General features: G+C 40.3%; 1 protein-coding gene across 1 annotated transcript in view; it reads left to right on the plus strand.

Moving 5' to 3' along the window:
* Positions 1–740: 740 nt before the first annotated feature.
* LOC150077420 (uncharacterized) overlaps positions 741–14,520 on the plus strand; it is a 34,588-nt gene continuing 20,808 nt past the window's right edge. Inside the window, exons 1-2 of the mRNA XM_090385896.1 lie at positions 741–797; positions 13,323–14,065. Coding sequence (XP_090242022.1) covers positions 13,334–14,065 — 732 coding nt within the window. The 5' untranslated portion in view covers positions 741–797; positions 13,323–13,333. The remainder of the gene's footprint in view (positions 798–13,322; positions 14,066–14,520) is intronic.

A 14,520-nucleotide genomic window follows, 5' to 3' on the forward strand; every position in this document is an offset into this window, starting at 1 on the left:
ATAAACAGAGGAAAAATCACAAATTCGGTATTCCATAAAAGGAAGGCTAATTCGATTAACATAACTTAAAATTAAGTCATTTGGAAGTCGAATTGTTAACAAATTCCGGTTTTTTTATATTTATTTCATACCATCAGGTGCATTCTTTTCTACCCACAACTATTTAATTAGTTTATTTTATCTGTATGGGTTGCAGTCTCTTTTTCATGCATATTGTTTAGTGATATCCAATTCATGTTTCCATCCAAAAAGTAATAAACAGATAGGTCGCCAAAAATTAATATTAAGGAAACATTTAACAGTAAATATATCATCATACTTTGAAATCCTCCATGTCGGTACAGCGGGCTTTTTTTACTTATTGGAGGAATTTGAGTTCAACTCCTGAGTGTCGGTGGCTGGAGGAGAGGTTCTTCCCCTGTAAGATATTCCCTGGGTTTTTAGTTCTCAATATAGGCGGAAGTTCGTTGTCCTTGGGCACAAACTTGTACAGACACGATACACCATATCGCATCCAGTACATTATGTCCGGCTCACAGTGGCAGAAGTAGAAGATACGTTGAGCAATCCTCAAGAAATAAACGCTTCAAGATCATGCGAACCATCCTATGCTTTTCAGAAATTGCAAGTACATTTCTTGTGTCACGATATTACGCAACTTAACACGTGACATTCCACTCACGCGAACTAGTATAATCATAGTTAGCAGACAGTCAGCTAAAGCGGTCGTCCTGCAAATATTTATCGCTGTGTTCCTCCTTTGCTTTTACATTTTTCTATGCATTCATGAACTTAAGGTGAGTTTGGCGATTTCGTTGGGTTTTTACCACTTTTACTTAAGTTATCACACGTTTGCTTTCTAGCGCAGAATTCGAATGTATCAGTGACATGATTTTATTAACGAGGAGACAATTTTTTGCGATTTTAACTTTGGTCACAGTTTACCAATTCTTTATCATCTCAGTTCAACTGTAATCAGCCTCGTACTGTTTTGACTTTGATAAAACAAGTCAAAAACAGTAGGAGGATGTAAAAATAGTACTAGGATGTGAAATTAACAACAATAAAGTAATATTAAGCCGCACGTGAACAAGGATGTTTCGCGTTCTGCTTAATCGTCAGTTCTCCCATGCAACCACAAGATGGCACCACATGGGCGTCGTATCGTAGCACCATTCTTTTGCAAACTGACAGGACTATACCAAAAACGTGATCAAAGGTAGAGGCGTGAAGTGTGATCCGATTTTAAGGACACAAGAATGGCAAGAATTCGACCCAACTGGGTGGACGGAATGAAATCATGTCACGGAAACAGGTTTGAAATTACTTTTGTGCGATACCTTTGCTAACGATTAGACACTCCCCCCCACCGTATCCATGAGTTGTTACGGAGCTACGATCAGGGAGGTTGTGGACTCCTCGCCACACATATCCATTCTCGCACCGAATAATTTCCAGGTCTTCTCGGATCCCAAAGAAACTTGAAAGGAATTTGCAACAGACCGCGTCGTGCACTTGACACCTATTTCTTCTACGCTGGGACAGCTGCCTTGGTATCAATGGTCCAGTAATTACGTATTGGTGCTACTATGTAGAAAAGTGATGTGTACCATTCTTCCTGTGTGTGATACGTAAATCTATGCCAAAAGAAAAGGCTTTCAAATAAGTTAGAAGAGTTCCCAATTTGACGAAGTCAAAGGTTAACCATATTTAATAGTCATGTGGATTCAAAACGTAGTAGACCTAAACGCTCGTATCATTGAACCGACAAGTTAACTCGGCTAAACTTCCCAGCGGCCGACACAAACTTGGCCATGAATAAAACACGAATTTTCGCAAGTTAGGCAAACCGCGTTGAATTTTGTCCACGTCCCTTGTTGATACTCATGGCAAAACTTAGGCAAACAAGGAACTGGGTTCGCTTATTTTGAATCGGTAGATAACAGGTGATTGGATCTATCTTGACCTGTTACATCGCTAGTCATGATGGTGACTTTAATGATGTGGCATGAGCTTTTTTTGACAGTCAGCCGTGCTCCACTCTAGTGCTGGCGAGTACAGACTTCTAAGAAAGAATGAGCTTTTCTTTTTCACTTTGGTTTATGAGGAGGCACACTTGGTAGCTCCAGAGAGTTGAAAAATTCTGTTGCTTAGTTGACTCCATTAGGGTTTTAAATAAATAACACTACTCTGCATGGTTTTTCGATGTTTGTAAACTAATAGTTGTTTTTAACTTAGTTTTTCACTCTAATTTCAGAAATGTTATTCGTTTTTGTTTCTATAACGTACCGTTTTTTTCACAAATCGCTTAAGTTGGTGTTATGAGCTGTGTTACTGAATGCATTAAGTTAGGAGTAAATGCTAGGAATTTGTAAACTAAATCTTCACATGTTGACAACACTGCCCTTCAGTCATTTGTTTCTTAACCTTGAGAGCTCCATGCAGTAGCGTTTATCAGTGTGAGCTCAGTTTATTTTTGAGGTTATTGCGTCAAACTTGTGCAGAAAAATGAGTAAAATGTCTTCACGCAAATGAATATCCAAACTTATTTTTTTATATATGGGGAGTCCTCAAGCAAAGACACTATTTTACAGAATTTGTAAAAAAAATGTCTATTTTGCTTATTTTGGAGTGAAACGCTGTGACCAACAATGAATAAACAATGGGCTCCACAAAAAGTTTGCCAAACCCGTGTTAAAGTACTGAGATTATAAAAAAAAATGATAAAAAAGAAGGCTATGCCATTTGCAATTCCCATGATTTGGCAGGCGCCTGCAAACCACTGTGATGTTTATAGGCGGAATGATACAATGCAAACACTAAGAAGGATGTTGTGTATTCTAATATTCCGTCTGCTATTAGACCAGTCCCACATGGCCATAACCTGTCGATTCCATGCCCTCCACTTATATTGGAGAATGTAGCAGAACAGGGTGCTGAAACTGAAGTCTGCATGCCTTGAGACACTGAGTCCGGCCCTCAAATGTTTTCACAGCATGAACTCAATGATCTGTTAAGAAATTTAAATTTCCCAAAGGAATCTGCAGAACCCCTTGATTCGAGACTTAAGTCAAAAAAATCTTCTAGAACATGGGACGTTTTTCTCATGGTACAGAGAACAAGAACTATGTCCTACTGTTCTGAGGACGATTCTATGGTTTCTTGCAGTAATATAAATGATATAATTGGTTGATCTGTGCCGACTTTAAAGTGATAGGCATGTTACTTAGACAACAATCTGGCTACACAAAATGCCTTGCTTTTTGTGTGAGTGGGAGAGTTTGGAAGGAGTAAGCAAATTTGCAGGTCAGAAACAGTAAAATAGCTAACGTTTACAGATGTCATGTGCCCACAAAGTAAACTGAGAACGGTAGTTTACCAGTCAAGGAATGCATTTAAATCGATACAGTGTCCTTATTCTTTACATTCTCCTAAACATTAAGATCCACCGGTTATTAAAACTACAGGTTATTAAAACTTAGTGGTTATGCTGGAGATGTGGATTATACATATACACTTACATACCCATATACAGGGTGATTCACTCCCGGTGCGACAAACTTGCAAGAGGTGTAGGGGCCACAAAGACGAATCGGAATCACATAGCATTGCAGGGTCCGAAATGCCTTCGTCATGCGGTAGAGGACGTTGAACGGGAGGTCGCGTGAACAGCGATCCCGCTGGAAGTCAGCATTTGCCAGCCGTTTCTGTTGAAGAAACCAAGTAGCAAAAGTCCTCCGGAGTGGATAATCCGCAGGCTCCAATGATCGCACGCGTTGCAGATGGTATGAACTCATTTGGTTTGTTGACAGTATCCTCCATACAGTGGATTGGGAAATACCCAATCGTTGGCCTATCGCTCGGGTACTTGTACTCGGATTGCCTTCTGCAAGACGTAGGACATTCTCCTCATTGTCTGGCGTCCTCGTCATTCGCTCTCGGTTCATGGTACCTCTCGTGAAACAACCAGTCTCATGTAACCTTCCGTGCACACGTGCGAAAATCGTATGATGAGGAGCACGCCTGTGCGGGAAACGTTCCTGGTACAAGCGCAGAGCGGCGTTCCCGTTACAGTCCGCAGCTCCATACGCGAGGCGCATGTCGGCCAGTTCAACGTTTGAATACTCGTCCATCTTACTGCCTCGAGAACCGGTTCGCAAATGCTGATTTCCAGCGGGATCGCTGTTCACGCGACCTCCCGTTCAACGTCCTCTACCGCATGACGAAGGCATTTCGGACCCTGCAATGCTATGTGATTCCGATTCGTCTTTGTGCCCCCTACACCTCCTGCAAGTTTGTCGCACTGGTAGTGAATCACTCTGTATATATATTTACATACCCAGGCTGATCTACTCACCCACCAGAATCCATCTTACCGAGTTTCCACGGGTCCGACGCATGGCTGCACACGCCGGATTCCAATGATGTAACTCTGGAACCACGGTATGGGCGTTGGATCCCAGTGATGCTAATCTGGAAGGACATCATGAGATGTTAATCTTGGTGATGGGACCTCCCATACCTTGGCAGGTCCCATCACCAAGATTAACATCTCATGGAAGGAAAGTTTCTGGGAGGAAAAAGGATGCTAACCTCACCTGAAACTGAGTAACTCAGCTACGCTGTGAAAAGATACATAAAAATTTCTCGCGTCATTGACGGGATTCGAACCTAGGCTTTTCACACGGTGTCAGAGGACACTGATTATATCAACTGTGTATTTCGATCGGAGAATACACGCTGTCACAAATGAATGTGAATGCCATTCTTCCTCTTAGTGAGATTACACGCATGAGGGGACATAAATTTAAGTTGGAGAAGGATGGTTGCACGATAGCTGTGTGGAAGTTTGCCTCCAGCTAGCGAGTGGTTGATTGTTGAAAGAGACTTCCATCTGGTGTTGTGGAAGTGGATGGGTTGAATAAATTCAAGGAAGAACTAAACAAATTCTTGGGAGTGTAAGGATGGGTGAAGTGAGTGAGGGAAATGTGAGTGTGTATTTATGGCTGATGCGATTCAAGCTTGCTTTTTTGCATCAGTTACTACTAATACAGTACTACAATATCCTGACGTTTCCTAGCCTTGTTGCCACGTGCTTAACACACGCCTAACCAAACTTTCTCTTTTCTTCTTGGGGTTCCCTGAGCTGCATATACGCTGGTGTTCAAAGAAAGTGCATCACCCCTTAAAATTGTAATTGTCGTCCGATTAACAGAAGTATATGGCAATATTTCTTATAGATTGCATTAGTTAAGAATGACACGCGTAGATGATGACGTAATATTGCATCAGCTGTTACTTTCATCTATATAAGCACGCTCTGCAAGAGTTGCAGTCATTCCTTGCTTGTGTCAGGATGGCGAGTTACTGCAGTTGACGCCACGAAGAAAGAGTATTATTGTTGCTTTATGTGAGGAAGGATATTCTTCCCATCATATTGCTTATAGAGTGTCTTGTAATCAGTCGACAGTGAGTAGATTTCTTTCCAAACTCAAGAAAACTGGTTCTGCTGATAAGAAAAAAGGAACCGGACGCAAACGAGTTTCTAAGCCAAAACAGGACCGCATTTTGAAGCGCTTGTGCCTTAAAACCCGTAAAGCTTCTTCGTCTGAGCTGAAAACAGAATGGGAAGAACATACAGGAGTGGTAGCAAGTGCATTAACAGTCAAAAGACTAGTCTTCAAAAATGGACTTTTCGTCCTAAGAAGGAAGCCCATCCTCACACAAAAAATGAAAACGGCCCGATTAATTTGATGGAAGGAACATGTTAAAGTAAAGTAAAGTGAAGTGTAAAGTGTGTTTGGGGTAAAACGGCACCAGGGGTTTCCCCCATCTCCGCGTAGTTTACATTGTCGTGTGATACAGTATGCTGTAAAGGCCAGAGATTTAAAAGTGTATGGATATTGTACATGATTAGTGTTGTGTACCGTTGTTCTTCTGGCCATTTAGCCGCCAGGCCTCTGCTGAGGCCAGACGTTGCCCACACTTCGCCCCGTGGAGGCAGACCAGGTACACCAATATTTTAAATAAGTACTCTGGCAGGTCCTGCCACCTAGTTTCCTGAGATTTCAGTGGCTAGGACCTAAAAAAAATAAAATAAAATAAAATTAAAATTAAAAATAACTAAGTAAAACAAAAAAAAAAAAAAAATTGAGAGGATTTCGCGTGGTGGTTGTGCTAGAATTGTGAGGCCGAAAATTGTGGGCGAATCTAATTTGTCTATAATTAAGTTTGGATGTGTGAGGCTTTCGCTTGCGTGCAGGTAGAGTGGGAGGGAGACTGAAGGCTGGGGGGGCGATAGACAGAAGAATGGAGTCGATAGGGAGGGTGACTCCAAGATTTGGTGGGGCATGCCCATGCCCCACCAGAAGGGAAAGTGTGGGTGGGTGGAACAAGTTAAATGGACCCCCGAGCAGGGAAGTCAGTTATTTTTTTGTATGAGAAAATATTCAACCTGCATGGATCTGATAGGAGACAAACGATTCGCCGTAAACGTGGTGAAGAATACCATCCAGACTGTATGGTGTCTACAGTGAAATTCCCTGCCAGCCCATGATATGGAGGTGCATTTCGTATCGCGGAGTAGGTCACCTGCAGTTTATAAAAGGTTCTATAAATGCCAATGGATACCTGGCTACATTGGAAGGCAAAGTGCTATATTGAAATGCCATATTGGAAGCTTCCAATATAGCCTAACTATATTGGAAGGCCAACCATTAGAGACCATTTCAACCTGCCAGGTACCTGCATCTTTCAGGACGACTCTGCTCCTTGTCATCGGGCGAAAAGTATACGTAGGCACTTCTGTAGTTACTTTAGTTTCATTTCTGCATTAGAGATTCGACAGTAATGTGTTTACATTTGTTATAGGAGAAAAAATCGTTGGAAGAAAGGTCCATTACAACTGTTAGCTCGTAGGAAAGAGCCCGGACCTGAATCCTATAGAGAACTGTTGGCATCGTGTGGAATCTGCAGTTGCCAGAAAGAAACCAAAGACCCTTCGTGAACTTCATAATTCGTGTTTGGAACCACGAACGCAGCAAACAATTTTTCAAAGTTGGAGTACACCTCTAGTACGAATGGTGTGTAGCATGTGGTTCCATCTACTGGTAACAAATGATAATAACCCACTCTACGATTAAAGACAAAATACTGTACGTATTCTGTTTCTACTGCAGCACGGACAAATAGGTCAGAGGAGTTTGAAGTTAGCCAATTAGAAAAAATACCATCATTAGGTGTATTTACAATAACGTGGGTGAGAAACTTAGTAAAGTAAAATCCAGAGACGATAAATTCTGGGCGCCTTCTCCTGATTGCCTTCGCGTCATCTTCAAGAATCTCACTGCACGAGGTTGTACAAAAAGCTTCGCTAATGAAGACCTTTCAAATACAGATTGCCATCTTTTATTATATATTTCATTTATGAAGATGGAAGATCTCCCGTCTGCATAAAAGAATTTGCCAAAAGAAAACAGGATCGGATATCATATGATGACGAAACAGGAAATATCTAATATAGGTTTAAAGGGAAAAAGATAGGTTGTCTGAGGAAGGAAATGAAAAAGAAAAAAGTTAAGCTTTTGTCCTAATGTATGGTTCGTCTAGGTCATACCTTGGAGTATGACGCCTCCATAATAAGATCAATGTGTTAAAATCCTATTAGTCGATTTTAACTCTTTGCATTCAATTTTGTTTTTAATATAAACAGTTTCATAAAGTGTTTTTCTTTTTCGTCACATTCGCGTCCTGATACTATCTAAATTAACATACGTTGTTGGATTGTGAATGAATTAGTTTGTTTTAACGAACTACAACTTAAATATGCCAAGGACCAAGTTTTCATATTCTGCGATTCCAAATCATCGTAAGTTAAGTATTTAAATAAATATTATAAATTCGAAGCATATCTGATGGCCGTCTTTAATAAATTCAGAAACCAAAACTAAAATAATATATATTTACTAAGAATATAGCATCGTTACGCGATGTTAGTCTGTACGTGCCCTTCTGATTATGTTAAGTATTTATCTCTGAAAGAGTAGACTAACCGATCACGTATACAACATCCGGTTGCTGCTTATACTGTAGTTCCTTCTTTCAGTATCTCTTTCAGACGTTTGCGTGAAGAGAAAGTAACGGAGTCCCGTATTTGAGTATCATTTACTAATACCTCTTACCGACATGTAAGTATAATAACGATTTGGATCCATATCTTTAAGCATAACCATTAATTTTTTGTAATCTTCGTTTTTATGACCGTTTGGATGTGACACACCTGGTGTACAGGGGGAAAAACTTGACAAGAACATTCTAGGGTCTGCTCGGGAGAATTCGAAACTCTTCCGCTGATCAAAGTGCAATCGAACAACCACTCTTGCGGCTGATAAGTGAATTCTGTGGCGTAATCAACGAACCGCAGTAACGCACTGCCGCAGGGAGAATGCTGTGCTCAAATAAGCTAAAAATAGCAATCCAAGTCGTTTGTAATTGAAGTCGTGTTTCTGGTCGGTTAAAGTTCCTTTTATGATGGCAGCAACAGTGAGCACTGTTTAGCGAAACTTACACCAATGACCTTTCATGCTTGGATTATTCGCACGTGTGAATGTGGTGATGTACTCAGCAATAACACATGACGTAAGGCTGCTCTAAAAACCGATATTATTACTATCATTAGCCATATGGTGCAAGGAAGCCTGAGCTTTTACTGCACCTTTCGCTCGGATAAGGGCAGTCACACGGCGAGGCATTGAGTCCACTAGTTCACGAAAGCGTTCCACAGGTATTTCTATCCATGCTTGCTGCACTGTTGTCCATAATTCCGTCGCATTCCTGGGTGAGGATCCAAAGTTTGAACAGACCTTTCCACGGCATTTCAAAGATGCTCCACAGGGTTCATATCCAGCAAAAGGGGAGACCATTTCATGGTGGTAAAATCTGCATTCCTTCGAAACGTATTCTAATTACCACGGCTCTGCGGGGAAGCTCATTGTCCTGCTGGAAGAGTCCATTGTTCTGTGGGTGCACGATGACCATTAAGGGATGCAGATGGTCTGCAAGGATGGACATGTAACCTGGACCATTCAGAAATGAGTCTAGACGTACCAGAGGTTCCAACGTGTGCCAGCTGAACACGCCCCAAACCATTACCGACCATCCACCTGCCTGAACAGTTCCTTGTTGACAGGATGGGTGCATATCTTCATGCGGTTTCTGCCAGATACGCATCCCCCCGCCCGCTTGAAATTACTGGAAACGGGACTCAGAGTCAAACTTGGACCTTGGATGACTCGTTTCCAGTCATCCAAGGTCCAAGATTCTGTGCCCATGTTCTTTTGCCCAGTTAAGGCTTAGAATCCTGTGCCATGGTGTTAGCAATGCAACTCTGGTGGTTCGGCGGCTCATATAACCTATTGCGGCTAATGATCGCCTAATGGTTTTGGTGGAGACGTTTCTGGCATCTCCCTCGTTGAAGTCGGCAGTGATTTGTGCCACTGTCGCTCTCCGGTTGGCTGAAACAATGCGAGACAATCGACGGCCACGTTCATCCACCACCTTTCTCGGCCCACAGCGCTGTCCACGATGAGATGTTATTCCGGAAATGGCGTATTCCCGATACACTCTTGATATTGTCGAACGGGGATGGTGCAATTTCTATACCACCTCCGCGATAGAGTGACCCATGCGTCGGGAACCCACTATCACCCACTTTCAAAGTCGGTTAACTCACGACGTTTATCCACTGACATCGAATTACCGTCTACGTGAATGCAGTATACCTATATATCTGCCAAGCGGTGGGTTCGTCCACTAGCGAGAGGGGTGGCAATGTCGCCTTGCCCAGGAACCCCATGAATTCTGTTCTTTCAGTGTAATTCAATTAGCATTTTGGTGGCAAGTAGCCATCAGTCAGCATTGAAATTTCAAATGATAAAAAAAAAAAAAAAAGAAGAAAATTTTAAAAATTCCACCAGGAACTGTATTTTGTAGACTACTGTATCTGAATCTTTAAGTGGTGAAGGAAATTTAGATGGACTCAAGAAGATAAGATTACTAAAAATATTTTAAATACATTTTATATCATTTAAAATTATTTAATTAAAACTCGGTTAATTAAAAATTTTATTGATTAACTTTTGGTTTCCAATATTATACGCAGATGGAAGGACAATCAAAATTCGATAACCTAGGAATGTCACGGAGATTGGTTTATGGAAGTTCATATATGATGGGCATATGTTGGTCTTTAAATACGAAAAAAAAAAGTATTAATTCACTTAAATGTCTTAACGAACTGACGTTCGTTAAGACTACAGTTAAGTGACCTTCGAGACTTCCACGTCCAGAAAGATATATCACTTATGGATGTTTTCACACTTGGAATTCCTGTGCTATGTTTCCATTTCATTGCCTTTATGAACGAATTGGTATTCGCAAATCTTGAATATTGGATCCTTTTATACAGTTCAAATTAAATAATGGAAAACTGTGTTGCTTGTTTATGAGAATATACACCCACTACAATCTGTTCAAAAAGAAGGCTACGAAAATGTGAAGCATGTGTTAGAGAAGAAGATTAATGGTCAATATAAATGTAATATCTGTGGGAAGTTGAAGATGCTGGGTTTCTTCAACGTTTGCAAGGTAGTTTCACTAAGCTCTCTTGTTTTTTTTGCCTATGAGACAGCAGGATAGTAGTAGCAGATCAGCTCTACTGGAGAAGAAGACGGTCTGGAGAATTTGAATTATAGCCTGGCGCGCACACACACACACACACACACACACACACACACACACACACACACACACAGTGCAGTAAACAATCCCTTCTTTCCAAGAAACAAAATCTTGTTCCACAAGTCCATATCAAGCTGGAACTGGTTAAACAATTTGTTAAAGCATTGGGTCCTCAAGGTGCGACACCTTCAAGCATATACAATCTGTATCCAAAAGTGTCTAATGCAATAAATGAAAGGTGTCCTATTTACTGGACCACAAATTAAACAGATATTGGCTTTACTAAAATTGGAAAACAAAATGACTGATGCTGAGTGACATTCCCGGAAGTTATTTCGCCTTCTATTGAATGGCTTTCATAGTAACATTAAGAGCAAAAATTACAAGGAACTAATTGACAAATGGGATGCAGGATGGCAATCAAGCTATGTTCCTAGCACCTTACGTGGATTCTAACAGACCAACTCTGGGAGTTATTAGTAAAGAGCTTGGGAAGAGATCTCGTTTGGAAGTATGGTCAAAAGAGAAGCGGTACCGTGAGAATATTTGATGAAGCAATGATGGAGATTATATCTGGTTCGTGGTTTATAATGATCACACTGATAGGAAAAGACAAAGACGTAGAAAGGTACATTTTAATGAAAAACTTTGATTAGCCCAAAGAGAGTTCTTTGGGCCAATCAAATTAAACAGTGCTAATCAATCTGATATAGTATTATTGCATATTTAAAAAATAACGTTAACTGGGATTCAGCTTACCGAAGTTAATAAAGAAACACAAAGAAAAGAAATGTAAATAAAGAGAACGTTTTTGAAAATTTGTTACGCATTGTTATCGATTGCTTTTCCTATAAACAGGGCCTGATTGACATAACATCGGGTCCTAATAAATAAGGAATTACGAAAAAATAAAAGGGTATTACAGATATAAATGAACACCCACAAAAAATAGGTACCGCTGAGCACACAGTTCCCCAGTAGTTAAACCGGACCATTGGCTATAATGAGCACAGAAATTAAGTCTTGAGGAATGCCAAAAAGCTTTATGAAAAGTTAGGCTTAAAAAGCTTTATGAAAGTTAGGCTTAAGTTATCAGTGGCGCGAATGTGGGCACTAGTACTGATCAATGTATGGCCCTGCACAGAAGACAGTTTTCACAAGGAATAAGTGTGTTTTGCCACAATTAATTTGCTGAATTGAATTGCACGAACGTAACAATAATACTTGATTAGAATGCATTGCTCATCCTAAAACAGGAAAAAAATCCTCAAAAATCTTCTTAAATCTCGAGACTTCTGATTCTCAGACTTTAGTCGATATTGAATTCATGGTTTTATGTTGCATAATATGGAAAACGAAATGTTTTTATCCTGCTAAATTGTCTTCAAAAAAGAAAAGGTTAAAATATATTTTGAGACGATCCACGAATACTTTTAAAATATACGATGACATTACGGAGGAGGGACGAATAAAAAATGTCCGATTATGAGAAACAACTCCTATAAGGGCTGTCTTCTATATATGATTCGTAGTAGGGTTAGGAGAATATTCTTTAAGTTTTTGTGGGCTGTTTTATTAAAAAAAAGGCACAGCTCAAGACACAATGAGAGTCAATATGAGGAATCTCGCAGTAGTTATACTGTTTCATAAGAACAACTTAACCACCGTTCCATTCCATTAGCATTGCCTCCAAAAAGTGAACTGGGCGCAACTTTGACAAATATCAATTTAGCAAAATGAGGAAGAAATTTGGGGAAACAGTGGCCGGCTAACGGTTACAGAGGCGGTTATTGATCAGTTGCTACCATGATTGCAGTTAGGGCAGGAAATCGGTTTTTGTTCGCAGGTGACGGAACCGTTTCGTGACAATCCCGTTGCACTGTCGAGTGTCCTCAACAGAACACAAACCATACCAAAACAGTTACCACAGGTTGGACACTAGACAGTCTACTGCACTGAACTTATCAGTAAAGCTACGTCGGCTAAGATATTCCATCCCTGACAAAATAAACGAATTGTGCGTTGTGAAATGCCTTTTTGGTTATAACCGTTGTCTTGGATTACTATTTGAATGATTGTAGCCTTTCTGTTACCCTGTGCAAGTCTTGTCAGCTTCTGTTGGCCTCTCGCGTCAACACGATCGTCGTTAAATATGTCACTCACTTGGTTATTGGAACTTTGTATCTGTAAGTGGTCCAATAGTTCTTCACGAAATCGCGATGGTTATTGAAACAATCCGACATCTCCGAGATGCAGCCATACGTGAAACCACAGAGGGGTTGGAGTGTCCAAAAAACCCAGATTGGCGTGTCTGCCGGGGACTGCTATACCACAGTAAAAATCACTTATATTTCACCTTGCACACACACATACCCTCTTTAACTTATTTGCCGTCTGCTTCATATTGCACCGTATGAACAAGTGATGTTTTCCTGAAGGTGCAGTCCATTTGATGTAATGGGTAAGTGTAGATAATAAAGTGGCCATTCAATATACTGAAATTAATCTCTATAAACTGTAATTTTTAAACGCAATAAAAAACTAATTTAATGTAATCTACTTATAACTTAAATATTTCTTTTCAGTATTACCACAAATGTTGTGGAGGCACAAGGAAACAGTTGTGATATATCTGACCTTACGAGTGTTCGCTGGAATGGTTGCTGAAAATAAAATCGAACTGCTACTTCCAGCGGAATGTGGCCATGCGCCCGAAACTCCCTTCACTAAACAGTTTTGCAATTCTAAACAAACTAATCGAGTATTCATCCTTTACTTCGACGTCTGTGATTTAGAAATACCTGACGGATTAGTAGTTGACGAGCTGAACCCGAAAAAAAATTTAACGACAAATCTGAACTTCAGTAATTCAGATTGCTCAGTGCAGTTTTCGTCAGTATTGGTTGAACCTCCCCACGCAGTCGCACCTTCAACAGATGAAAATGAGACCTCAGAAGAATATTTTATGGTCAGGGAAATTGTGATCACCGAAAGTGACTCTCTGGATACCATGCCCTCTCCTAAAGGGTTTCTTCAAAAAACCCTGCTTATGTTGACCATAGAGAGGACACCAATACAGAAGCTCGAGAACGAACTGCAACACTGTTTGCATTTATTTTATTTGTCACTCAGTTACAACAATATTAGTTTCATCGCTGCTGATGCTTTCTTAGGTATGGACTATCTTTCATTTCTTTACCTTAGAGGAAACAGAATTAAAACTATATTTCCGAGAACCTTTTACTTCACTAGCCAGCTTTTACAAATTTACCTGAATGACAACGAGATATCCTCACTCAACGACACCATTTTACCTCCAACTCTTCGGGTAAGTAACCACTTCACTAATTTCTAGAAAACTTTAGAATTTTTGTCAACTTAGGTCCTCACCAGCACTGACTGCTGGATTGTTTAGAATTGGGATAGAAGCAATTGAAGCTCTGAAGCACAGTGCAAGAGTTGTGTATTCAACTGCCGAGTTACTTCTTTCTTTGGGATGAAAAACACAAAATTCTGGGAGGAAACAACATATACCGTATTTCCCCATGTATAAGAACGCTCCCATGTATAAGATGCACCTTAATTTTGGGGCCCGAAATTTGAAAAGAAAAATGTATTACATAAAGTTATTGAACTCAAGTTTTATTCATCATAAAATTCATAAAACTGCTCATCACTGTCAAAACTCCCATCTATTAGCTTGTCCTCATCTGTGTCTAATGACGAATTACTGTCTTCACATATTGCCTCGTCCTCAGTTCTATGAGGACGAGGCAATATATG

Source organism: Mastigoproctus giganteus, chromosome 12 (assembly GCF_048544385.1).
Source record: "Mastigoproctus giganteus isolate SK-2022 chromosome 12, ASM4854438v1, whole genome shotgun sequence".
NCBI classification, from domain to species: domain Eukaryota; kingdom Metazoa; phylum Arthropoda; class Arachnida; order Uropygi; family Thelyphonidae; genus Mastigoproctus; species Mastigoproctus giganteus.